Below are 26,180 nucleotides of genomic sequence, written 5' to 3' on the forward strand. Positions count from 1 at the left end.
CTCAGACACAGCATGGATCAGCTGAGCAGAGTCTTGTTTAGAGATTTGCCTGATGTAAAGTCAGCACCCTGCTGGACCATATTTCTGCATTCAGTATGGGTAAGTATTTTAGTTTAGTTTCCTCCTGAAGAGACTCTAATGCCCAGTCAAGAAGATCCAGTCATTAGCTTCTATAGACGTGGTCTGGTCAACTGCACTCACCTTTACAGTGCTCTGCTCAGAATTTGCCCAGCATTCCTCCTTTCTTACCTACCAATGAAGCATAAATGCAGCCATCCTCAGAACCGGTGATTAGGATAGTTGTGTCAGGATTCTTCTCACATTTCTGTTGTAAAATCACCTAGAAGGAAGGACACAGAGTGACTCATGCATTGTCTGCTCTCCTTCCTCAGTGACCAGTGGGTAGGCTGCAGAGCAGGACCAACACTTCCAACCTTTTGTGCAGCTGCTGTTTCACTCCTTAGATCTTTCTGCCAGTTTTGCTCATTTTACTTTTGCTAAAACTTAAGTTTTAGCAGCAGCTCTCTGGCTCTTGAGAGAATCGACACATATCTTGACATTTTCACCTTCTGCTGGTTGGGTTTTCTGCAAATGTCAGAAGCATCATCACATGCCCAAAGCTCCTACACTTCAAATCATACCCCACAGACCATTAGAGTCCTGCTTTTATCTGAAGTACATTCTACATGTTTGAAGTCTGTGACAGCACTTTTTGAGGGGCATTCTTTCTTTTCAAGATTAAGCATAAGAGAATGTCTTGTAAAGACAGATTCTGCAGCAACTTTACTGAGATATAAAATAGCCAGAATTAGAAAGCTATGCTGCTGACCAAGACAAGGCAGAGAGAGAAGCAAGAATGCTAGGAGGTGATGCTTCCTCATTTCTAAAAGAATCTGTTGCTTGGGAGCAGGATTCACAGAGAAGAAGCAACAGTGCTTACACAGTGAGCAGCACAGTTTGGATCAAGCCCGACTTTGCTCCAGCTCTTACCTAAAGCACAGAACCACACTTGCTGATGTCCTTTTCCTTGAGCAGTCTCTTCTTCTTCAGGCTGTTTCATGACAAGTGAAGAAGATCCCAAATCTCTGCAAAAGTAAAAACGGGAAACAGAAATCTCTTTAGCACCTTGAGGCATCATCGAAGACTGGCTGTATGAGCCCACCCAGCATGCTTTCCTCTCATCAGCCTCACTTGTAGCTTGCACAAAAACTTTGTTTCTTTTGCATGCTTTTCATGGATTCCTCTTGATTCTCAGTAAACATCTAACCACTGGAAATGAGTCATGTTTCATCACGAAAGCCTATATTGATGTTTTCTACTATCTTTCTTTCATCATGCTGCATTTAATACCATTCATTGACTCCAAGAGCACTAAGAGCAAAACAGTATCCACTACCAGAAGCACTTGGAAAAGTTGAATCACTTGTTTAGAGACACACCTGGCAGGACGGCTACAGCAGTTTCCACTAGAGTCAACTTATAATGGCTCCACTGAGAATAGAACAGAGCCATCAGCTCAGCACAGTATAAGCTCCACATCCAAACAATATTCATTAGAATACCAAGAAGATTAAATTCCCCCCTACTACAAAATCAACTGCTTTGGGAAACTTAAGGTAAAGAGCATGATGCATTTGCAAAGCATACAATAATCCTGCACAGGTGCTAGCAGCGCCGTCTGGAAGCTAGAAGAGATTCTGAGCATCAACAGAGCACTGACTGAGTCATGATCAGAGTTTTAATCTAAATTTGTTCCATTGATGTGGCAGAAGATTTGTTCTACATCAAGCTGTTTATGTTATGATGTGCAAGTGAGTGGATTTAGCTCATGTTTCAGTCTGTTAGAGGCCAAGACATTTCTTAGAAACATGGTCCATTTAATTCTACTTGTTTTTTACTGCTGGAGTACTATTAATATGCATACTGCTTTTATTTGGATAACTTCTCCATCATTCTTCAACTAGTTTCTATTGGGCAGTTCTCCAAAACCATAATACCTCTACAAATATTCACCACAGTCCCAGACCAGGAAAGGCTAAAGACAGACAGGACTGCAGAACAGTGATACAGCATAATGTAACAAAGGCCATCTCCATGTGTTAATTAGAACTGATGAGAAACAAATTTAACTTTTAAAAAAATTTCTTAAGTAAGCGTAAGTGTAATTTGATGAGCTGAACAATGTATAATTTGAGTGCCTGCATGAACCAAACAAAGCATTCATCAGAAGAACTGGTAATGTCATAGTCCAGAGAGTGAGGGAGAGCAGCTACCTGTGCACACCCAGGTCTCAGATTTGCCTACGCCATTAGAAATGGGATGATTTTGCTACAGCCCTGATTGCATCAGGAGATCAGCTCACGTTTCCAACACCGAAAGACATGCCTCTTGCACAGCTTCATCCAGTGTTACAAAAGGATGCCTTTGCATCCCTGAGGGATCATGTGGCTAGGGCTCACACAAGCTGTCCCCAAAAGGAGAGAGATCATCAAGATCTGCATCAGTTATGCACCAACTCTTTATTATGTATAACTTCAGAACTATTCATTATACAAATTTATAAATGAGAACGAAGAACAAACTTATTACTTCCTCTTGATGGAGATGGGACATGATAGCTATCAGACAAATGTAGCAGCACAATAACTGGATTAGAAGATCTGCAAATATAGCTTGTTGGAATTGGAGGCTCTGTAACAATTTTAAAGAAGGAAGGAAACAATGCCTTAAGGACATCTGCAGTCTTGTGTTAGTAGTGAGAGCGCCATTAAAGCCTAGCATATACCAAAATACTCTGCCATGCAGAGTCTGTCTAAATCATCATCTCCTTGCAGGTACATTGAGAAGGATTTCTCTACTCTCATCCATGCCCCTCTTTCACCAGGAAAGGGGTGCATATGAAGAAGTTGCTTACTGTACTGTAACAGGCATCAGCAACTGGACAATGGTCCCTCAATATATTCCTGCCAGGAATGGTTTGCAGACAAAAGTGATCCATCAAGCACCAGTAAAATCCATTAACGTGCAACAAACATTGTGAGGCCAAAAAGACGGGGAATCAGGGGGGAGAAAAATTCTAATTGCATGAATGCTATTTAATTATTTTTAAGGTTACAAGAGAACCCTGACAAAATACAGGCTTTATATAGCAGCCTTTGCAGAAACATCTACCAAACTTATTGTAATTCTGCCCTACTACTAGAACAGTACTGCCATTAATGCTGACCAGCATCAACTGGCTGATTAAGATACAAATCTCAATATTACTAATAAAACAGCAAGTGTCAGAAATAATAGCCATTATAGGCCTGTATGATTTCAGCTGCAGAATGGAGAGGAAAAAAAGAACTTTTATGGTGTCTTGCCAATAAATTCATCTCTGGGGAACCATCAAAACAGAGGATGCCTTTCTCTAAAGCAATCACTGATGGCCTATGAGCAAAGAAAATATACAGCTATGCATGAAAATGACAGCAGGTCATTTGAAACACATTGCTGATTCTCAGTGAAGGCTGCGTAGGACAGGTCTGTGTGTCTGAAAGAGTCTACATGAAGGAGAGGAATTCCGGGGTAAGTAAAGAGAGCATAAAAGAGAAAGTTATAGAAAAGCAGAGAATATTAAAGAGGAGAGATTGGATAAAAAGAAGGCAAGGCAAAGAAAGGAACAAAGGAGAGACATTTACAAAAGTATCCAAACTTTGAACCTCTGTAGTGGTCACAGACAAAAACTCTGACCTAAACAGATTTAGAAAAAAGCCTCCATCCAGACAGTGAAACTCAACTGATTAGATCCATATCCAGGTAAAAAAAAATATTACAGAAGATCAGGGGCCATTGCTGGCCTTCATTTCATGCAAAGCCAATGCTACATACAAATGCTATGCAAATTCTTAACTCTGTTCCTAGAAGGAAAACCAGAGAAACCCAGCACACAGTTGTCGCTTCACTCCTTTTTGAAGAATAAGAGAGGAAGAGAAAATCTCCTTTTGCAGTGGGCTGGCAGTAGGATTTTGGAAGCTGTTAAAGACTGCAAGGAGAAGGAAAGACACAGATGCATGATATTACAATCCGTACAGAAAAGGCAGCAGAGAAACAAGACATGGACAGAGCAGCTCGGCAGAGGGATCCGGCATGCACTCTTCCTGCAAAAGCAGGAACAACTAGGAAGCAGAAGTCAAGTGCAACCACTCTTCATACAATCCCTTGGATAGCACAACAGCCAGGACGGGGCTCTGGCAAGTAATATACTCAGTGATTTACAACCTAAAATCAGAGAGTCCTAATAGAAAAATAACAGCCTGTCAGTGTAAGTGATGGTGCTTGCAGAGGCCTGCCAGCCTCTTGGAGCAGCCGCTTACAGCAACCGCTGTCAAGGAAAAGGAATGACCAGCCTGAGCAATGGGCTCTTCTGTCGGGAGGGAGGGCCAAGGGGGCTCCTGTTTTCTTTGGGGATGGTTGGTTTCTCTGGTTTACAAGCCCTGGACATCCCCCTGAGCAGGAGGCTCAGACACCCAACAGGCACTTTGCAGATCAGTAGCACCTGGTACTCTAATGGAAGAACCACAGCTGCAGCTAAAAACTAGAACGCTGGCAAAAAAGGAGGCAAACACTGTGAGCACAGGTGAAGGAGGAAGCACAGGGCGAACTGATTAAAAACCAACATCGAATTTTGGCTTTAAAAAGGGACCCAAACAAGGAGGTCACACCTAAGTCATGTGTCAAGATGCCTGGAAATTAGTATCTCCTTGCACTAGAGAAAACTGCTTTGCAAACACAAAAGGCATTTCTAAAAGGAACCTCTTTTGAACTGGCCTTCTCCATCCCCTTGCCATGAAGCATACATGAGGGATGGCTCTGAGGAGCAGTTCTGGCCCTGCAGCATGATCCCAGGTCTGCTCAGTTGCTAAAAAATAAAATAATAATTTAAAAAAAACCACAAAAAAAGAACCCCCCCCAAACCCCCACCATCGTTTGAAAGGATGCAGATGTATAGATTAACAGCAGCAATGGGCCCCCAAAGAAACAATTTAAACAACCAACAGCACTCCTCAAATGCCAAATTCTGAATATTTGGGGAGTAGACAAGAATTTGCAAGCTGCTCACGGGCTGAAATTCCTTCTTATACAAAGCTTATGTGCAAATAACAAAACAAAACAAAAAAAATCCGCAGAGATGACCCTGGTTAATCCCACCATATAAATCCTTCCCTGAAAACCGTACACAGAAACCCAGGCTATTTACAGCACAAACGAAAGCCCAACATTACCACCTGGTGGTGATCCTCCTCTGCTACAGCCCGAAGCGGAAAAATCATTACATTCATTCAGCGTATTAAAACAAGCCGGTTTTAAGCAGTGGCAGACCATTACACCACCATCAGAGTTCACTCCCCTACACTGAGAGGGGCCACCGGAAGCTATTGCTTTAAAAACCACAAGTTTGTCAGAAGCACAGAGAAACTGCTTGCTTAGGGGTAAAGGCAACATGCCCACAGGCAGAATAGCTTCCAAATCACCCCATCGTTTCCTTCACATGCATCTATCCAGATGCAAAAGAAGATGCACGAGGAAGATTTTTTTAGTAAGATAAGACAAAATTTACAGATTGATAAATTATGACAGCCACAGAAGACTCAACAGTATCCTATGCAGCAGCACCAAAACCAGAGACGTTTAGGAGTCCAGGTGCCAGCAGTTGGGATTTTAGACTCTTGGAAGTGGTAATTCAACATTCATATCTTTTGTTATCGCAGAATTGTCTGGACAGGCAAAACCGCAGTTGCAGAGACCCACAATTTCCAGGCAGACGTTATTCAGCCTACGTTGCTGAAGAGCAGAGCATAGCCCAAATAGGCAAAACAGAGAGGAAACAGTGATTACGGAGGCTGAAGAAAACAGCACAAACAATACAGCTGTAGATAAAAAAAATTGTCAGATGTCTCCCAACTTTATAGCAGACCAGATACAGAAACACGTTTGGACAATTGCCAGCATGCTAAATAGCAACTATGGGGCTTTCTGTTGTACCCCATTAGCTTTCAGGAGATTGCGGATTGCTGCCAGACTAAATGCATTATGAAAGCAGAGAAGGGGGATGGGAGAATGCAGAGCCACGAGAGGGGAAAAAGTGAGAAAAAAAGAATGAAAGAGGAATGAGATGCATATAAAGAAGGGACACAATCAAGGAGCGTGAAAAAAAAAAAAAGAAAGAGATGGGAAGAAAAAGGGAATTCAATGGTGGGAAAGTTGAGTAATATTTGCAAGAAAAGGCAGAGAAATAGGTCTGAAATTTGAGGGACGTGATTGACCAGGAAGATACCCAGCTTCCTCCACCACCTTACCCCATCTCCCTGCAAACATCTACACCTCCCCAGGCTCACCCTCTCGAGGCAGGCTTCCTCATCAACAGCACGCCCAAACTCACCATGAGCCTCCGGTCAGCAGCAGCTCAGCCTGAGCCTCTCTGCCACAGCCTACTCCCCAAGTCACTGCTCTGCTCCCACGCCATCCCCCCTGCACCTTGACTGCCAATTCTGCCAAACACAATATGTCTCTGCTGGCAGAAGACCACAAGTTTTCCCTGGGCCATAAAGCCCTGAGCTGGTGCACTTCACTCAGGTTCCTAAGCCAGAAAGGAGAATGCCTTCGGATCCCTTTCCAACCCAAGGGGATGCTTCAAAAGGGCAAGGCTTCCTACAGTTTTCCTACAGAAACTGATCCTGTCATACCCAATCATTCTCCCGCTCTGCTGGAGCTGTCCTCATACAGTCTAAAACAAGTTCCAAAAGCTTCATTTATTTACAAGTGAAAAAAAAAAACAAAACCCACACATAAATAATAAACAAGTGAGCCACTTCCACATTTTCTCCCCATCTCATGTTTCCCAGCACCAGAAAGTTTGGTACCAGTATGTTCGACCCAGAAGGAAGAGAATGTTAAAATACCAGCAGCACTGCCTGATACCATTGTGCAATGGATAAATTACAGAACAGAGGGAGAGACCTGTCTTACCAGGGTTTGCCGGTGTTATTTTAATGGAAACAAAGTAAGCATCATGGCTCTTATCAGCTGCTGAGCAGGAGGCAACAAGCTTGAGCTCAGGAATGAACTTTATCTGGTGGCACCAGTTCCCAAGGAGTGCCTGCAAGAGAGGAATGATTTCACTTAATGACACTGTGGTTTGAGCCTCAATATGTTTTACTGCAAACGCCTTGCTTTCAGGGGAGGAGATGGGTTGGGGGGTCAATTTAGTCTAGTCCACTGTTTCCGATTCTTCAGAAAAGAAAGAGTCCAGTGGAACATAGACGGTAAAATGTGAGTCTGAGGGGAAACAGAAAACAGGAGGGAGTGGAGGGGACTGGCCACAGAAGGTGGGGAAAAGAGAAACACTATAGAAAGCTGAAGGAGAATAGGGGGGATACAGCATTTCTGTGCGTAATGGTGGTTCAGGATAAACAGAAGACTAACCATGCATCATTTGCACTGAATAAAGGCCATAAGAGTCTTAACTGCAACAAGAGCAGTAACATTCCCCCAGAGGGATTCCTCTCTACAATCCAGTAAGCAAAGGTTATGTGAAGATGCATTAGACATCTGGGGCAGTGCAAGTGCTGTGTACAGCCAAGTGCTAGAGAAGGATCACACCAAAGTCACTGCTCTTTGGAGAGCTGGCCCTAGGGGGGTGCAGACAGCAGAGCTGCTCACAGAGTGCAGTCACCATGTCCTGGTGACCCAGAAGGTGCAGGAGCATCAGCAGCAAAGTACGATTTTGATATAGGAAGGTACAAGCAAGCAGAGAAGTAGGAGTGCCACTGATCCACTGCTATTAGTATTTACATTATGCCAGTAGCTTATGAGCAATAAAAATATCCAAGAACAATTGTACACACAAGATTCACTGCGCATTTGAGATACACAGCCACAACAACAGTTTGCTGCGCTGCCCTACAAGAAAATGCTCTGAGGTCTTTTCTGTAAAGTACAGAGCTCTTGAAGAAATGTGTCAGGTCTCCTGGCAGGAGACAAATGCATTGTTTGAAGACCTGGAAGAGAGTTACAAATGGTTGGAAAATATATCTAAAATGGCAGAAGTAAAAGTGATGTTTAATTGTCTCCATACCATTTAGTAGTGAGAAGTAAAAAATTAAATAAAACATAAAAAAGCCTTACTACTTGCAAAACACGAATGAGCAACAAGTGGGAACCTGAACTAATCCATGAGTAACAAACTAGTGATTACCTGGAATTTGCCACCGTGACTATGCAGCACACAGCAGCCACCCTGGACATTGCAACATGGTCAGTGCAGAGCTCAGTCCCCACGAACTGAAAGCAAAAGTTCCCACTCCCAGCGCTGAGCAGAATCGTCTCTAAGTGTTAGGAACATAGAGCCCAGAAACAGCAAGCATCATTTTACACCCCAGGGAATGCAATCAGAGCTCATGAGCACTGGTTTTTTCCCCCCTCTCTGGGACCCCTTTCACAGAAGGGAGGCACAGACGCCTGATCCAAAGTCCTGTTGTAAAGAAGTCATTTACCCGTTTGGAGAAGCATCCCACCAGTAATCCAAGGCCGTGTCACAGCTGTCCCATTCAACAAGGCAAAAGATCCCGTCACATTTGTTGTCACCGATATCAAAGAATTTGGTGCCAGGTCTGCAGCAAGAGATCCCATGACACAGGACTAATGACACACTGATGGCACTGTGGCTTCACATGCTTTTAACCTCAGGCATCCACAGCCATTTTGACAGTGATTCACAAGCATGCACGGTATTAGATGTGCTGGTAATATCCTCAAATACAAAAATCACAAGCTAACTGACAAAGGCAAAGTTCCTTTGACTTCCAAGGAAAAGACGCTGTGCACACCCCCAGAACAGGTAATAATTTTTGTAAATATCTGCCAATAGTTTCATCAGCAGATCCTATCTCCAGCAAGCTGACATTGCTCAGACCCACATCTTTTGATGTAGTCCTTGATTAATCTAGCCAAGCTGCAGAGAAGAAATGGGTTGTTTCCAGAATTCAGGCAAAAGGGTGCTACCATCTGCCCCTCTAAACTTCACTGTCACTCTAAGTGATAAATGGGCTTCCTTGTGCCTCTGCTCTTGGATGAACTCCGCCCCAAAAGAGTTGCAAGTCAAATGCTTTTCATCCACAATAACCTTTAGAGAAAAACAAAAAATTCAAGAAAAACTCTACGATGTTAGCTTGAAGCTCACTAATGACAAAATGGAAAGAAACAGGAATCAAAGGTCTAATTGCACCTCTCCAGAATTCAACCTCCATTCATTACCTTGTGCTCAGTCCAGAACAGTTGACTTAACAGGCAGTAACTTGAGCTGAAACTAGACACTTCTGTTTAAACAGACCCTCCTGGGAAATTAATGAACAATATTCCCTATGTGAAAAATTGTTTGGTTTCCCTCTTACACTTCCTAAAAAGTCTTCAGGAAAGCAGCAGCAATACAAAGGAGAAGCATTTCTTGCAGACATCTTCAACCATAAATTCATGCACACTCTCACCACCTTGTGACACTGCTCCTGTCTTTGCTTTCTCAGCACCCAGATTTGCTAACTTTGAAGTCATCTGGAAGAGTTTCACTCCATGGGCTCTCTCTGAATGGAAAAGAAAGAGTTGCAAAGCAAAGGAAAAAGATGGGAGTAGGATAAAGTAGGAGAGGGGACATTGTGCTTTGATGAAGAGGCAAGCACATGCAAGAAGTTCATCATATTTCACCTCAGTGAAGATCTCTATAATCCCTAAAGAATCGGAACCACTTGTTTTTTGAACCATAGAATCAAGAATGGAAGTAGAAGGGACCTCAGAGCAGGGGGGATCTAATCCAACGCTCACCTACAGTGGAGCCGGGATCTTTATCTTTCTGCTAAATGTTTGTCAAACTTTTGCACTCTCCTTAGAAAGTCATGCTCTACTGCTGCCCCGCCTTTAGTATTAGAAAGGAAAAAAACTATTTTTCTAATATGGAATTTAATTCCATGAGTTTGTTTCACCACGGACATGGCCGGACTCGGTTTTTTGCAACAGCCTCTTATGCATACAAAGACTTAAGTCTCTTCCTTCAACCTCAGTGTAGTCTTCTCTCTAGGTTAGATTAACCTCAGTTCTTTTAATCTTCCTAAATAGGCCATTTTACCTTTGCAAATCTAAAACCTGTGAAGGAGAATAACTGCCATATCTTATATCCTGGTTTGCCTTTGTAACAGGCACAATCTACTAAATTCATGGGTTTACATACAATAGCCAAACCAGATTGATTAAATCCAAAAGAGAACCCATTTAAAGGAGTCATTTATCACCAAATCTATTACTTTATAGTAGACATTGTTCTTAAATAAGGGACTGGTTTATTAAGCCAATTTCATCAGGGAGGATGCTTATGTTTTCTCCCTGATGAAAAAATGAATGCTTAAGTAGTAGCCATTTTTCATGGCAGCACAAGAGAATCATTTAAGTGGAAGACAAATACAAGCAGCTCTTAACACAGGATTGCGCCTCAAAAATGCCTTACAGTCAGATTACTTTCTTGGGCATTTTGGAGAGCAGGTGTGATTTGCTTTCCAGCATGGTATCCTTGCTTCTGAATTTGGGTAGCACATAGTCCAGATACTCTTCCTGCAAGATAGACAGTGATTTCATTTGCACAGTACCAAATGGGAGAGTAGAATTCATTATCTAAGGTTCTGTGGTGTTGACAGAGCAAGAATTATGGAAGATAGCTATGAAAATAAACACTGCCCTACCACCAGTAACAAATGATGTTTGATTTCTTTTTTTCTTTTTTAATAAATCAGGAAATTACTTTTGCAATTGCTACTCCTTAGCCCTCATCTTTCATCACAGAGGACAGCGTCATTACCCAGGCTATGAAGCATCACAGTCAATGTCAGTCTTAATAAAGACATTGATGACATGTTATGGTTAGTATTATCTGTAATTTCTTTCATTGCCATGCAGAACTCATTCAAACCTGTGAAAACAAGCATTGCAAATTGAGATCTAGACTCAACCAGATAATTCATAACTGAGAAAAAAGATCATAAAGATGGCATGCTGTAATAGTGTTGTATCAAAGGTGAGACCAAAAAGAACCCTGCAGCACTTTTCTACAGTTTCCAAATCAGCGAATGCATTTATTGGAAGCCTAAATGGTGCAGTTCATAGCCATTATGCACCCAGACAGGTACAGTATGCATTTATTTTAAAATGGGCCATTTATACATGCTGCTTTCCAGTTTGCACATGTACCTGCAATGATTTTGCATGCAGAACAAACCACTACGTAACTGCAAAGTATTAAAATTGTGTTGTGAATACCACTCAGTAATCAAAACTTTCCTAAATTCATCAAAAGGGAATCACAGGTTGCAGCTACTATCTTGCCTTACTATTAGAAATCTCTAGCATGAATGTTATTGCCTTTAAATATTGAATATTTGAAGGAGAAAGTGAAGGTACGTTTTTCATAAAAAACATATCATAAATTAGGAGGTGAGGAAACTCTTTTCATCAAATATTTTGAGATGTTTCCTAGCCAGTTTGTTGGTTACTGTAAGTGATCAGAAATAATATCTTCCACTTGTTGGGCACAGGAGATATCTCTGAATGGCAGTCTTTGACCTCTGAAAATCTCCTAGGATGAAAAACAGTCTGATTCAAGAATGGACTGTGTGGAGCTTTTATGGCACACAATCTCATAATTATGTCCTGCAGAAATGGAGGAGGAGTTGCAGTACAGCAAATACCCTGGAAGACACTTACAAGGTTACTATTTCTGACACACTATCTACAGCTGTAAGAAATGGGCCCTGTTTGAAAAGCTTTACCATCCAAGGTAACCAAGCTAACATCTCCTGCCAGCGTAAACACGCTTTAAAGAGAATAGTGCCATGAGATCAGAGCTAGCTGAGAGAAATTTAGGATAATTCAAGTGTTAAACCCCAATTTTGATAATGCTTTATGACAAATTTCAACCCCGCCTTAGTAGTACAGGTTTCAATTCATAACTGTGGGGCAGCTAACAGGAAATTATCAGGATGGAGAGGGCACCAACCCCCGTGGACACAGCTGACCTAGCTGGCTTTCCAGCCACCCTGCTACAGCAGCTAAAGCACGGTGGACTCGTGGGGCTCATTTGCTTCGAGAGCAACAGGGTGAAACCAGTAAAGCCTCCAAACAGTTCGCTCAGCACCGAAAACAAAACTTCCCCTGCAGAAGGGTTATGTAAACGTGGATGTTTCCTGCTCAGAGCAGTCTCAAAGGTAGGGATAACTGCACACACATATTTCTGATCAAAGAGCATTTTAGGAAACTTCTAGTACAGAAGAAAACTTTTCTCCTCATCTCTAAGGGCCCTAAGAGCATTCCCCCATCCGGTAGATTTGGCTGGCAGGCCTCACACCATCTATTCATTTCAATATATTTATGTGAATGTATAACTATTTATTCATCCATTAAGAAAACAAGGCAATATAAAACACCCAAAGCAGTGATCAAGAGTTTCAAAGAATCTTCAAAGCAATGAGTGGCCTATTGCAGCTGTTTCATTGAGGCCATCCGAATTATGTTTTAACAGAGCTAGAGATTTATTTTTTTCTTTCTATTCACCTGCACCATGGCTGCTCATTCCCTTGTGCTGTTTTTGAAGACAGATCATTAACAAGAGCAGCCCATGTCTGCCCTGAAATTTCAAATGAATGGAAGTAACCTTATGAACACACTCACCGTGACAATGCCTTGACTGCAGCTCACACCCGAGCTAGTTTAAGATTAGCCAGCTCACTTAATACTATCCGGGTAGCCATGGCAGTACCAAGCCCTACGTGTGCTAATCACCCACGTGCTTAACCTCCCAGGCCCACATGACTTGAACTAACCTTAATAATACAGCCGTAAGAAGGAAGATCTCTCATTCCTTTATTACATATGAGGAAACTGAGAGCTCTTAAGCTCTTCGTATCCATCCAAGTACTTAGTAAGGATCTACTGTGATTGAGATTTCTAGGGAGGTTCAGAAAGAGCAGCCTTGTCTGAAAAAGGAAGGAAACCAGTTGTCCCCAGGACTTCTTTGTGTCCCACCTTTCAGCACTGTGTCAGAGTAAGGTGGTTGTCACTTCTTGTGGTGCTACGCACCCTTGTAGCAACACGTTTCATCTGTTCCCAGCTCCCCTGTGCACCCACTGGTCACAGGGAGACAGCTCCCGGGGGTGACTGCTCCACCTCCCTGGCTTTACACGGGGCTCCTGTGGAGCTTCACCATCATCTTGACAGCCACTGTCACAAACCTCTCTGTCCGTTTTCCTCCTCACTGTCCCAGAAAGCCCTTCTTTGAGAGAAAAGCCAAGATTAAATATGGTTTTGTATTCAGGTTGTGAAAATGGACCCACCTCTACTGTCCCCTCATTTTAACCTCATTGGCTCATCGCTTCACAAATACCAATCTGTGGAGCTTTGAATATGCTGAGATTTATATCCATGCTGTCCCGTGAGATGTAATGCCTCCTGAATGTCCATTCATCCTTGTGCATCCCCTGGGGACAAAATCAGAGTCAGAGCACTATGAGAAGATTGACAGACAACCATTTTATGAAATTATTTTCAAGAGGAAAATGTCTGCAAAACATCTCTCAGACTTAAAAACAAAAACAACACTAGTTTGTGTCTCCTACAGTTCTGACCGGTCAGCCAAAGATTTTTTTATATCTCTATAAAATACATATTACATATGTGTATGTAATATTTTAATATATGTTTACTAACATGTTATTTCAATATTTATATATTGTTTTAATAAATATTTATACATATAATAATATATATCAATATGTTAAATATATATATTATTTAAAGGCCACAGTTCAAAAAGTCACCCAGCTGTGTTGAAAAAGAGAGAAGAGTAATTTTTACAGAAAGTGGCCTTTGCCTCTTCAAAGCTGGGATTGCCTTCTGGAAACTTTCTTTTTGGTCTTCAAAAGTCTCAGGAGTTAAGTTTAACTTTGTTCTTTCTCTATTAAAGGGAAAAGAAAAACAAACATTTTCTTGGAAGATATAGATTGTCTGTATTAATGACAGTGTAAGCATGCATGTCCTCAAACCGTTTTCTTCCAGATAGTCTGATCCTTCAATTTAACATGTATTACTCAAAAAAGAAAACCCATTTCTTTTCCTTTTCTTTGGATGGACTTTGCCTGTATTAAAACTAGCACCTTTTCTGCAGTGCTCCTACCTAACCACATATTCCCTGTCAGGTATTTGTGCACCCATTGTTCCTCTTTGGCCATAGAATATTGCACTTTTCCTTCCTTTCCTTAAAGGTGTTCTCTCACATCAGATTCCTTTCAAGTGTTATCTGTACTATTTCATGACATGATTTTATTCCTATGCCTTTATCTTGTTCCTTTATAACTGCAACCTTCTCTAATTTCTACGTCTGTATATACCTTTCATGTTCTCTAGTCACATTTATTTAACACCCTTCCCTCCTCTGATTCGAGGCCCATTAACTATTGAAACACAATTTCTGTGAGGAACTGACAGTCACAGACACAAAAATCTCATCCCAGGAGATCTTACTTACCACAGAGTTTATTCAGGCCTCCTTTCAGGAAAACCACAGTTTGCATTTTTGCTCCCTGCATTCTAACCATCATCAGCTACAGTATTGCATACTCTCATCTGAACTGCTTGCAATTTCATATTCCAATTAACCAGAAGTGGATCTGCAATTACTTCGTCTCTCCTTGCTTTCTCCGCATTAAAAGATCAGTAAATTCTTCAGCTGTCCTGCTAACAAAGTGCAGGTGCCCCAATGCACATTCCTTTTTCTCTGCCAGTAACCCAGGTCATTTGCAGCCCCTGCAGTAACAGCCCATATGTTAGGCCCACATTATTATCATTATCCCCTCTATTTCTTGCACTAGTATAGAAATTGAGAGGCATGGTCTACGTAGCACCGGGCTATCTTGAAATCTACAGTACAGTCCTTATTAGGTTTACACACCGACTTGCAAAAAATATCTTTCTCTTATGAGAAGTAGATTCCAGCCTTATCCTTGGAAGGATGTTCTGAGAAATAAAAACTCCCACTCCCAAAGGACATGCACGTTCCTGTGGATGGACATTCAACTAGACAGACAACAAGATGACTGAGTGCTCAAGCAGCCACATTAAATAGTGATATGATACAACAGCAAGTAAGTTTTTGGCCTTTATTTGAAGGCTTTTAACAGTTACAGTAAGAATTGTCATTGCAAACCAGGAATTTTTTAAAAAATTGAACAATAAAAGTTAAAAAAACATCACAAGTCCACCTGCAAGTAAGACATGTTGGTACAGAAAGGAGATGTGAGCTTTTGCTTCTTCCATTCTGTTAATTTTTCAAACATCTGATAGAACTAAGATACTAAGAAAGGTTGGATGCTATCAGAATTGTTCTGGCAGGTGAGCATTTAATATTTAACAGCATATACTGTACCAGTGTAACAGAGTAGCTATGTTAAGTCTATGGGTTTGAGTTGGGCTTATTGTTGTTATTTTCTTCTCAAAAAGGACATTAAAAAACAGATTATGCCAAGATATCTATAATGTAGTCATAAGCTGACTACATGAGTTTGTCCCCATTCTATTTATAACTCATCTTGGTAGCAAAGAAGTGACATAAGCAATTGGAAATCTTAGCAGCATTTGACTTGCAAGACTGCAGTTTCAATTTAGTTTTATAATGCACGTCCAATAGGTCCACACACTCAACAGTCTCACAAGGCGCACTAGCGGTATTTCTGACTCATCATTCTCTTAGCATAAAAGGATATTTACTTGCTTTGCTAGCAGAGATCAAAATCAACCTAATGTAACCCATCTGATGACTTGGGTGCTTCACAGTTCCACAGGTTCAATCCTGTTAAAAAGAGACTTGAAGCAATCAGGTCCCAGTGTGCCACCGGACGGCAAAGAGCAGATGTGCAAGAATTCCTCTTCAAATTCAGCCACATGCTATTGCCATCTTTTGCTTTGAGTTGCTGGAATAACGGAATATTTAGTCGAAAATATATGCTTCTGACCTCAAAGCAAGTAAGTAATGGTAAAGAAGATTTTATGTGCATCAAAACCCCCGTTCTATGTCTGCACTTCTGTAGTCCAACACCAGTTTTGCAATACAGTAGGCAATGCCAGCAATGCCTGTTCTTTAGAATAAGGCATCCATAGAGCACTTCGGGGGCAGGGAGTGCATTCTGCAGCACATTAGAGAAGCCCTGCAGGGAACGCTTCCAATTTCAAGGTTAGATATGTCACATAAGTACTTCTCTGAAGATGCTGGTCTGTGCACACATCTGTGACAGTAACATTTAAGCTCTTCTATGAAACACACTTCAAATGAAACAAATCAACTAAGTTTACAGTCAATCTGCCCATAGAGACTGGTGACAAATGCAGTTAACATTTGTTTATAACTAATAACCAGCATTTTCACAGCTTTAAAACACTTTAAACACGCTTAAAGTCATGTGACAGCATTCCTGATACACAGCCCCATTTTCACACCCTTAGAAGGGGGAAACCAACTATACACTCACATTTCATCCACTTGTGGGAGGGGGAAAAAAAAAAAATAAAAAACCAAACAAACCAAAAACTCAAGCAATGGTTTCCCCCAGCACACTCCAAGGAAAGTTTCAACATTACTGCTACTCAAGTTAGCAATGACTATAGCTAGGACTGGAGAATGAAAGCTGATATTCCAGGTCCTGCAAGCTTCATCATGAAAACTATCACGAACTTCAGCTTTGCCTAATCATATCTGAAAGCATGAGAGACTCCAGTAGACATGACACTCTTGAAATACAGAACTTTATTTAGAAACTGCTTAAAATAGAAAAACCCTGTCAAGAAAAATCCAAGTCAAATATGGTTTCTCAGTAAAATGGAGTTTTAGGGCAACAAAAGTCTAAAAGGCCACAAGAGAAATAGCACCACTGCAATTTTAAACAATGGCTAGATACTTGCATTTTTGGCATTCACTGAATTTGGGTTTTTCTCTGAATTTCACAAAGATTCATGCACTACACAACAATTACCATAAAATGCTCTCCTACACACATTTTAGGACAAGCTACCACCAGAAACAAATGAATACAAGCACAACAGGACTGATCAATCTCAGTAGTGAAGGGGGATCAGAAGTCTTGCAGGATCTTGCCAAACACAACAGTAATGAGGGGCATGATAGCAAAAAAGGACAGTTAAGGAAAGTACTTTAAATATTAATATTTAAGTTAGTCTCAGTACTGTATTTTCTGCAATAACATTAGCTCTGTTAGCCAGCATCTTTTAGTTTTTACCCCAGAAGACTACTGAACTGGCAAGTATTATTATTAGATATGGCCTGGTTTGAAAGGGAAAAAAGAGACAGAAAAATTATCATCCTCATGTGCTCAATTCACTTCCATTCTAAGATAGTTGCACAGTGCAAGTCCTGTTACAACTGTTGGATTTGATCAGCATTCCTTGGGATGGGAAAGAGAAAAGAACAAGTGAGAGACCAAAAAGTATACCAACAAAAATAAAAAGAAACAGGACAAATAGAAACAAGAGCCAGGAAGGAAAATTACTTCTGAAGAACATTTTAGGCAGTAAGACTGGATGCCCTTTCCTTTTTTTGTTGTTTTTTTTTCTTACAGAAAACACAGTACATTTTGGCAAAGTCATTAGCCACAATGCCACAGAAAAAGGCTTTAGCACTCTTCAAGGTAATTTATGTGTCTCAGCTGTTCATACTCCCTCTAATCTTGTGACAGGCAACGTTAAGGCCTATTTCATCGAGAACTAATCACTTAGTAAGCAGCTTTACATAGGAATGGAGTTTTGTTTTAATAGCCCCTTTTGAGCACTTGCTGACAAAGTGAGATTGCCATGCAAGGCCTCTCAGACAGCAGTGAATGGAGTTAAACAAACGTCTACCCCAATATGAAGCACATAAAATCTCCTGTCACATTACTTCAATTTGGCATATGGAAGCATATTTTAAATACTCTTAAGGCATTATAATTTCTGTGCTGCAATTTCACATTAACTCAATCTTTCTGTGAGTCAGAGTCTTTAATTTCTCTACTACACACCACCTTAGATACAAAAAGAGTCTTCCCACAAACCAGTGTTTTACCAGCAAACCATTCTGCAACAAGTTCCAAATATTCAGCCTCTTGCTCCCTAAATATACCACCTAGATGTGAATACTGCTCTGCTACAAAGTGAGAAAGAGCTCCTAACTCAAACCCACTGTAAAAAGTGAAACTTCCGCAAAGTGCACTTTAAGAAGAGGTACTTTTTTGCTTATGAAAAGAAACCAGTGAGTCCTCTAAGAATAAAGTGGAGTATTTTACAGTTAAGCACATGATCTGGGGCAAAGAATTCTGATGTTGCTGCTCTGCTGGTACAGTATGTGGTCTGTTAATACTCTTCTTGCTCCTCCTGCGGTGCTCCTTCGTCAGGTATCACAAAGCCTTCCTGAAGGGGAATAAAACAAGTGCTTTAATGAAAATCTGATGTCAAACCAGTTCCTGGCTACTCTGTATGTTTCATTTTTTTTCTTTTTACTTAGGATAGATACCCTTAAGATACCCATTTACAGTGTCAAGATATATTACCAAAGGAGTTATTTTCCTCATCTTTGATCTATTTGTTACATACTCTTCATTAAAGGCTAACCTTGTTTGTTGCCTGACTATAATTATGTTACCTGTTTCTTTACTACAGGAAAAAGCTAGGCCATAAGCCTAAAGGGGGGGAGAAAAACAAACAAACAAACAAAAAAAAACCACACCAAAAACCAACCAAGTAGAAAGAGAGGGAGCCCTGGAAAGCAAAGCAGCTTCCAGTTACAAGGGGAGGGGAGGAACTATGCAATACAATTTATACCAGATTACTTACATCTGTGGCATAAAGAATTTCCACAATCCTCTGCAACACTGGATCATTCTCCCCTTCATTTTCCTGGCAGATCAATTCAATGTTCCTCAATTTGCCAAAGTAGAAGTCTCTCTCCTTCTCCAGATCTTCAACAGTAAGTTTCAATACATTGATCTGCCAAAGGGCATCAATAATAATATATCCACCAAAACCAGAATTTAGTATTATCTATGCAAAAGGCAGGGTCCCCAAAGTTCTCAGAAGGGTGTTAATAAGCAAAGCACTTCAGAAGTAACCAAGATGGGGGCAGGGAAGGGGGACTGTGAGAGGAGGAAAAGGTCTATTTCTCAAATTGCGATATTATTGTCACAACAAACACCCAGTCCAACACATGCAATACCACTTGGAAATTCTAAAGGCTTATTACATGAAATAGGTAAAACGCTAACCTCCTGCAGTTTTCTTTGCTAACACATTCTTTCAAGACAACTCTCACACTGATGACAGTTTTAGTTGTATTACATTCAGTATTTCAGTGAAGTAGCAGCTGCTCATAGCTCAGTTGGAATGCTGTGATAGCTGAAACACAGCTGTGGAAATACTTAAAAACAATGCTATGTGTGATATGGCACATACTAGGTTTAAATGTCTGGGTACTCATGTACTGCAGAAGGGGTTTCGCTCCTATCAGGAGAGCAAGACTATTATAGTGAAAGCTTCCAATTAAGTTATTTTAAATGAGCTTACTAGATTCAGATAATTTTCTTCCATCTGCCTGACCCAGCCATTTCATGCTATTAAAAAAAAAAAAAAATCTGCACATAAATCTATAAAGCAGAGGTCAATACACAGGGCCATTTTGGTCAACACACCTGCTCAATCAATCCTGCTGATTCATCATCTCCTGCAGCCTTTTTGACCATTCCACTACCAGTTTTTGGAGTTGCTGCGGTCCTCTGTGTAACAATGGGCCTCTGGGGGGCTGCAAGATTAATTCAGTGTTAGTTCCTCTCAGAACATCTTTCTTCCTCCTATAAAGGTACTAACCCCCTTCCAAACAAGCTTAGGCATGTAAGAGTTTGAAGATATGTTCCTTCCTTCTTCTTGACTCCATGTGACATGTCCTTTTTTTTTTTTTTTAGCATGTGTTGGCACCAATCCTTGCCATTTTCTCTTTTAGAGAAGATTGTTCTTTCTGTAGCTCCCAGATAACTGGGTACTACAGGATGACTCGGTGTTTGAAGCCTAGCATCTCTGAAACAAGATGCAAAATACTATAATTTCATACACTGATTTTAAATAGCAACCAGTCTTATTTTCCCCAGAATTTTTTATGACCTAGATAATCTTTTAATTATTTTCTCTACCTGCACTGCTAGAACTGAGAGATTTCTTGGGTTTGTTCACAACTGGAGCAACAAGGTTTGGTGCTACTGTCTCTTGGCCTTGTCGAGCAGCAACAGGATCATACTCCTTCCCATCATAGTTTGCATCAAAAAATTTTTTGAACCATTGAACAAATTCAAAGTTGTCCTGAAATTTTCCTTTCACTAGTTTGTCCACAGGAATTATCTGGAGGGAGGGGAGAAAAAAAAAAAAAAAAAGGTCAAACTCATATTAAGGGTAAAGAACCTCCCTCTCTCTTTTTATATAAAGTTTTAAAATTAGTGCACTCAGAAGATATGCAAATGTAATTCTTTGTCTGGTCTAGATAAAGTCTTCCTTGAACATAACCGTATGTGAAATAGTAGGATTTTTTCCTAATAATTGGAATTAAAAACAAATCATGCTTTCGCTGTAATTTTAAACAATTCTGCAGCAAGGTTTCTGCTACACAAAACTTCCTTCTGTAAAAAGGCTCATCCAGTGCTAGCTTTCATGAATCTGAACTGCTGACCAATCTCATAGACTGCTAGCACACAGAACTGCTACAAGATCTGAACATCACCTTTTTAGTAGATTGCAATTTCAGTTTCTCTGGAATGAGGAGTATAACTGAAGATTATTAAGAAGATGCAGCAAATTGTGAAGTCTTGTCTGTAGGCCACGAGCTGAGAGTCCATGACCTGGCAGGGGCTGGGAGCCACTACCAAATGTGGTCATTCAATATTTGAAAGCATGACTGGCTGTCCAGTTCTGGACATACTGCACAAGCTACTTCCCCCAAGCAGAAGACCGATCCGATTAAGTGTGTGTTGAAGCCGCTAGCCAACACAGAATGAGATGCCTTCTTAAAGACAGTAAGAGCTTTAACACAGAAATGTTCTGCATCATACCAAACATGCTGTCAGTAACTATTACCTAGATAAATCACCCTTCCACAAGCATAACTATCACTCGATCTGAAAAAGTTTTTTTCATGGATCTCATTTTCACCAGCTTAAAATTACATATTCTAATACCTGGAGGTATTCAAAAGACATCTCGATGTGGCACTTAGGGACATGGTTTAGTGGTGGACTTGGCAGTGCTAGGTTAACGGTTGGACTCGATGATCCTGTTAAAGGTCTCTTCCGACCTAAATGATTCTATATGCTTGTAAAGAGGAATTTGAAATCCTTAGGACTATCATACCAGTAGGTTATAGGAACATACCTGGTACAAAGATGGTTCAAACAGGAAGCTCACATAAACCTTAGCTCAGAAATTTCAATATTAGTCTGTGCTACATAAGTTGCACAGAATTAAAATGGAAAAAATTCATCTCATCATTAAGACTGGAAACCTAACCCTAGCTGGAGTAAAGCAGATAGTCTCCTAAATCAAATGAGGACCCCAATGCAAACCAAAACCAAAAGCTTTGAGATTTATAAAACCAGAAGCAAACTGTTCCCAGATTTTTCCAGCTCTAAATTTGAAAGTACATTCCATCTACTTTGATGCTAAGAGCACAAAGAATCAGTTACAACCCAGCTTACTTTATCAACACCCATTCGTTTAAAACCTGCTTGTAGAACCTTGAAGTTTTGAATGTACTCATGTTCCAATTTTGCCTGAAACTTCACTTTCTTGAGCGCTACAGAACCTGGGAAGAGCATATCCATAAACTGACAGTATGCAGCACCTGCCAAAAGAAAAAGAATACAAATCCTATGATGAAACAAGTCAACTCACAAGCCTACGTAAGTAACTTTTCAGTCAGGTCAGCAAACTATTCATTCAGCAAAGTGACTCATTCCTCAGGTACACAATCCCTTAAAGGCAACAAAAGCAAGAAAACAGGAACCTTCAGTCTCCTTTATTGGTGCAGCATGGCCACAAACAAGCTTAAGTGAGCTGCAGAACCAAACTTTTGGTCTCATGACTTGAACTCATACAGAGAAGAGCGATCCTGCCTCCACAGGTCCAAGAGAAAAGAAAAAATCCAATGAGTAATTTGACTTTCCTTTCTTTATGGATATCAGTACAGATCTGAGATGTTACATGTGTCTAACAGACATGTAATCTCCTCTTATCAACATTAATAGAACTTAACTAGAAAAATAATTATTCTAAAAATTATTTTTAATCATTATTAAAATAGTGATACATTTACTTACTACAAACAGAACCTATACACAATCAAGGTGCCCTCAAAGGTAAGAGGTCAAATTAAGCTGGATTATATTTAAATCAAGCCTTAATCAAAGAACTGAAATAAGATAGTGTTTCTTTCTATTAATTTTAAATCCTGCATGTCCTTCAATTCAGCTCTTACTGTAATAACAGCAAAAGAGGGATTCAGTTCAGCCACAAAGAGCAGACAATCACCTTAAAAAAACCCCTAGCTTTTGTAGAATATATACACCCAATAAAAAAAAAAAGATATTTTTAAACTATATCCTCACTCTGCAGTGATGATATGCAACTGTGTGCCACTGAAAATACAAGCACAACATTCTGAGCATTATTCCCCCCACCAATATAAACGAATTAAGTGCACACAGAGAGGAATGGGAACCTTAACCTAAAACACCAAACAGCTACGTGACAAGCTTTTGTGAGCTACCTAAAGGCCAAGAAGTAATACACCACGGTGTTGCCCTAAACTAGTCTCTTCATCTCAACCACAGGTAACAGAAAGTCCTATGTTGTTCACTTTCTATCAAGATACTCTGCAGGTCTTTTGGGGCACCCACTTTCACCTGCTACTAGACGACTACTGCTCATCCACTGGTGCAAATAAAAAAAAAAATTCTTGCCATTTGATATTCACTGTCTTTCAGTTCACTTGCTGAAGAATTCCAATGCCCAACTCAAAAACAGATGACTTGCCAGAAATCAGGGTTTTGCTAACTAATGGTAGTCTAAGTGATAAGCGCAAAAAAAAAAAAAAAAAAAAAAAAAGAAAAAAGAGATCATAGCATCAGCCAAAGGTCATCTTTGTGCATTTATGCAACCTCAAATTGCTGCTGTCACTACTGCCCTTGCCAAAGGTAACAAAGCAAGCTTGGAAACTCCTGTTTTCACATGACTATGACAGTGAAAGCCACTTCCATACCTGCAGAGGCATGAAGCATATTTGCAGACACGGGAAAGGGACGTTACTCAGCGCATGCCACATCAACAGCTCTCAGTCTTTTCCTGAAAACAGGTGAGCTGAAATTCTGCAGAGCCAGCATTCATTATCCTCACTTCTCAAGACAGAGCTCTCGCAGCATTCAAGATTCACACCAATTCTAAGCAAAACTTCTCAGCCATATAAATCAACGCAGCACATGACAGGTTTTTCTAACCTGCCTATCTGAAAGCAGACAATGCTTACCATTTCCCTTACTTCTGTGGTTGTAGATCTTTAGTTCCTTCACCCTTACAGTTTTTCTCCACCATCTCACTAGACAAAAGCCACTACAAATACCTGTCAGATGTCTACTGTAAGTCCCCTGCTTCTCTGTAATCTTCGTGAATGTTTCTTCCACAGACTCAGCCACTGCCTATATTCACAGTCCCAAACTTATTTTAAGTTTACTCCTGCTTTTATTCCACCTCCAATTTCCACACCTCTCATTCTGTGAGCAACACCTTATCTCAAACTCACTGTACGAGCTGCGCTTCCACTTTTTGCCAAGTCCCTTTCACCTGCCTGTTGCAGTTATCCAAATTACCATCTTTTACCTAGGCTGCATTTTTAGCCTTGGGTTTTTTTCAGCTCTTACTCCATAGACTATTATCTTCTATTTGTTCCTACAAGCCTCCTCCCACACACACACACTCCTCCCTGTGATGACACTTGACTCCATTTCGGTACCACAATCACTTCCCCTTTTCTGCCTACAACTCTACCCAAGATTCAGCTGTGCTAAAGTCAGCCCAAGCCAGAGCAAGCCGGGGTGACACAGGCTGACACACTCTTTTACCATAAGGAGCTGTAAAGTCCGGAAGGTGAACCCAAGAGTCACCAGTACGCCTTCCTCACACCGCTCCTTCTGCCCAACCTCCCAAATCTCCTCATAGCTTGCTTCCATAAGAAATCACATTTGTTTATGCTACTTACTACACTTGTAAGACTTACTCTATCCATCAAGACTAAATGCTTAATCCCTCATTGGAAAACACACTCTCCTAAGAGTCTTTTTTTCACATTAACCCCCATTCCTTCTTATTGCATCTATGCTGCAGTGAGTCAGAAGAATATGCCTTTTCATTATGCTTACATTATTAACAACCATTTCAATAAACCTCTAGCCATAACCAGATCATAACACTGACCATGAATCTGTTCATACCAGGAATTAAGCCAACAGCAGGGCTATAGAAGGCCAGCACGGACGGTTCACACGGTGCAGCCGTACCTCTGCAGAACTAGGGTGCACATCAGATTTGGAATTCCCCTCACGCTGAGCCCCCTTACCTGAGCACAGCTGTTCGATCTTTGTCAGGGTCAGCTGCAGAGACTCATTGATCCATGCGAGCATGTCATGTCGACTCAAGTTATCGCTGGTCACTGAAGTAGAATACACATTAACTGCCATTTTCTGAAAGACAGAACCAAAGGCGTAAGCACCACAAACGTTAACGCCGCACGTTTTCATCGCTTGTGTTAAGGCACGCTCCCTAGGCTGCAGCGGAGGCGCTTCCTCTTGAGCCTTCACGACACAACAGCCAAGCACAACATGATGCACAGGAAACGCGATGAAGCTGTCTGCTGCTAACAGCTGGGAGGACCTTACTTCATCACAACTGTAAAGGACACGGGTTCGTGCTTTCTGAAGAAAAATTAACACCAAGGCACTCACACGGAAACTCTGATGAAAGGAATCACGGCTGCGGCAAGTTTTTCGTCCCTCTCATCCACGCCAACAACCCAGCACGGCCGAAATACTTCCTGGTGGACCACGGTATCTCTCTCCAGGGAGAAATACCAGCGGCCGGTCCCCGCCCAGCCCCGCCGGCACAAAGCGGAGCCGCCGCCGCCGCTCTCGCTGCCCGGCCGCAGAGCTCCGGTGCAGCTGCCGACGGGCAGGGCCGGCCGCGCCGCACGCCCCCGCCGCGGGCGGGGCACGGCCCACGGCCCACGGTCCGCGCCCCCCTCCCCCGCCGCCGACCGCCGCCGCCTTCCCCTTCTTCCCCGCTCCGCTCCGCTCCGCCACCGCCTCCCGCCGGGGCCCCGCGGCACCCCGCGCCCGCGGAGGGCCGCGCCCGGAGCAGGGCAGGCCCGGCCCGGCCCTGCAGGCCTCACGCCGGTCTCCTCACAGCCCGCCGGGCGCCGGCCCGCCCCGCCCGGCCCGGGCCAGCCCGGCCGCTCCCCGAGCGCCGGGCCCGCCTACCCCGCCCGCCCGCGGCCTCGGCGCCGCGGCCCGGCCCGTTACCTGCCCCGCTCTCGCCCCGTCTCCTCCGCGTTCAAACCGGCCCCGCCCGCCTGCCCGGGGACCGCGTCACTCGCCGCACTGCTACGCGCTTGCGTCACGCCGACGCAACGTCGCGGCGGCAGCAGCGAGCGCCGCTCGTCGGCTCGGGCCTTGGGCGGGCGGCGCCGGGGAGAAGCGGCGGGCGGTTGCTAGGGGGCGGGGGGAAACCCGCCGCGTTGCTACGGCGCGGCTCCGCCCACCCCGCCCAGCGGGCCTCGCCTGCGATTGGCGGTGCCGCTAGCCCCGCCCACATGCGTGGCATCCCGCGTGCCGGCGGCGTCTCTCACGGCTCGGGCCCGACGACCCGCCGGGGCCGCCTCAGGCCGCACCGGGACCGGCCCCCACCGTCCCCCCGCCACAGCCGGGCGCGGCCCGGCTACCGTGGTGTCAGGCGTACCGGTTTCCGCCGGGGCCGCTGTGCCGGGC

The 26,180-nt window shown here is 42.4% G+C and overlaps 1 protein-coding gene across 2 annotated transcripts; it reads right to left on the reverse strand.

The window, feature by feature from the left end:
- Positions 1 to 15,216: 15,216 nt before the first annotated feature.
- MAPRE1 (microtubule associated protein RP/EB family member 1) lies at positions 15,217 to 25,832 on the reverse strand. 2 transcript variants are annotated; one of them, XM_052783276.1, is made up of 7 exons: positions 25,716 to 25,832; positions 24,758 to 24,881; positions 21,846 to 21,991; positions 20,295 to 20,499; positions 19,800 to 19,909; positions 18,949 to 19,101; positions 15,217 to 18,525 (listed from the first exon to the last, which is right to left on the reverse strand). In XM_052783276.1, exons 2-7 carry the CDS (start codon positions 24,876 to 24,878, stop codon positions 18,469 to 18,471), a joined length of 792 nt encoding a protein of 263 aa, XP_052639236.1. In that variant the 5' UTR covers positions 24,879 to 24,881; positions 25,716 to 25,832; the 3' UTR covers positions 15,217 to 18,468. The 2 variants fall into 2 exon arrangements, with proteins under 2 accessions (XP_052639236.1, XP_052639247.1); XM_052783287.1 differs by lacking the exon at positions 25,716 to 25,832 and adding an exon at positions 25,143 to 25,325.
- Between the last annotated feature and the right edge of the window lie 348 nt (positions 25,833 to 26,180).

Source organism: Harpia harpyja, chromosome 1 (genome assembly GCF_026419915.1).
Source record: "Harpia harpyja isolate bHarHar1 chromosome 1, bHarHar1 primary haplotype, whole genome shotgun sequence".
Lineage (NCBI taxonomy): Eukaryota > Metazoa > Chordata > Aves > Accipitriformes > Accipitridae > Harpia > Harpia harpyja.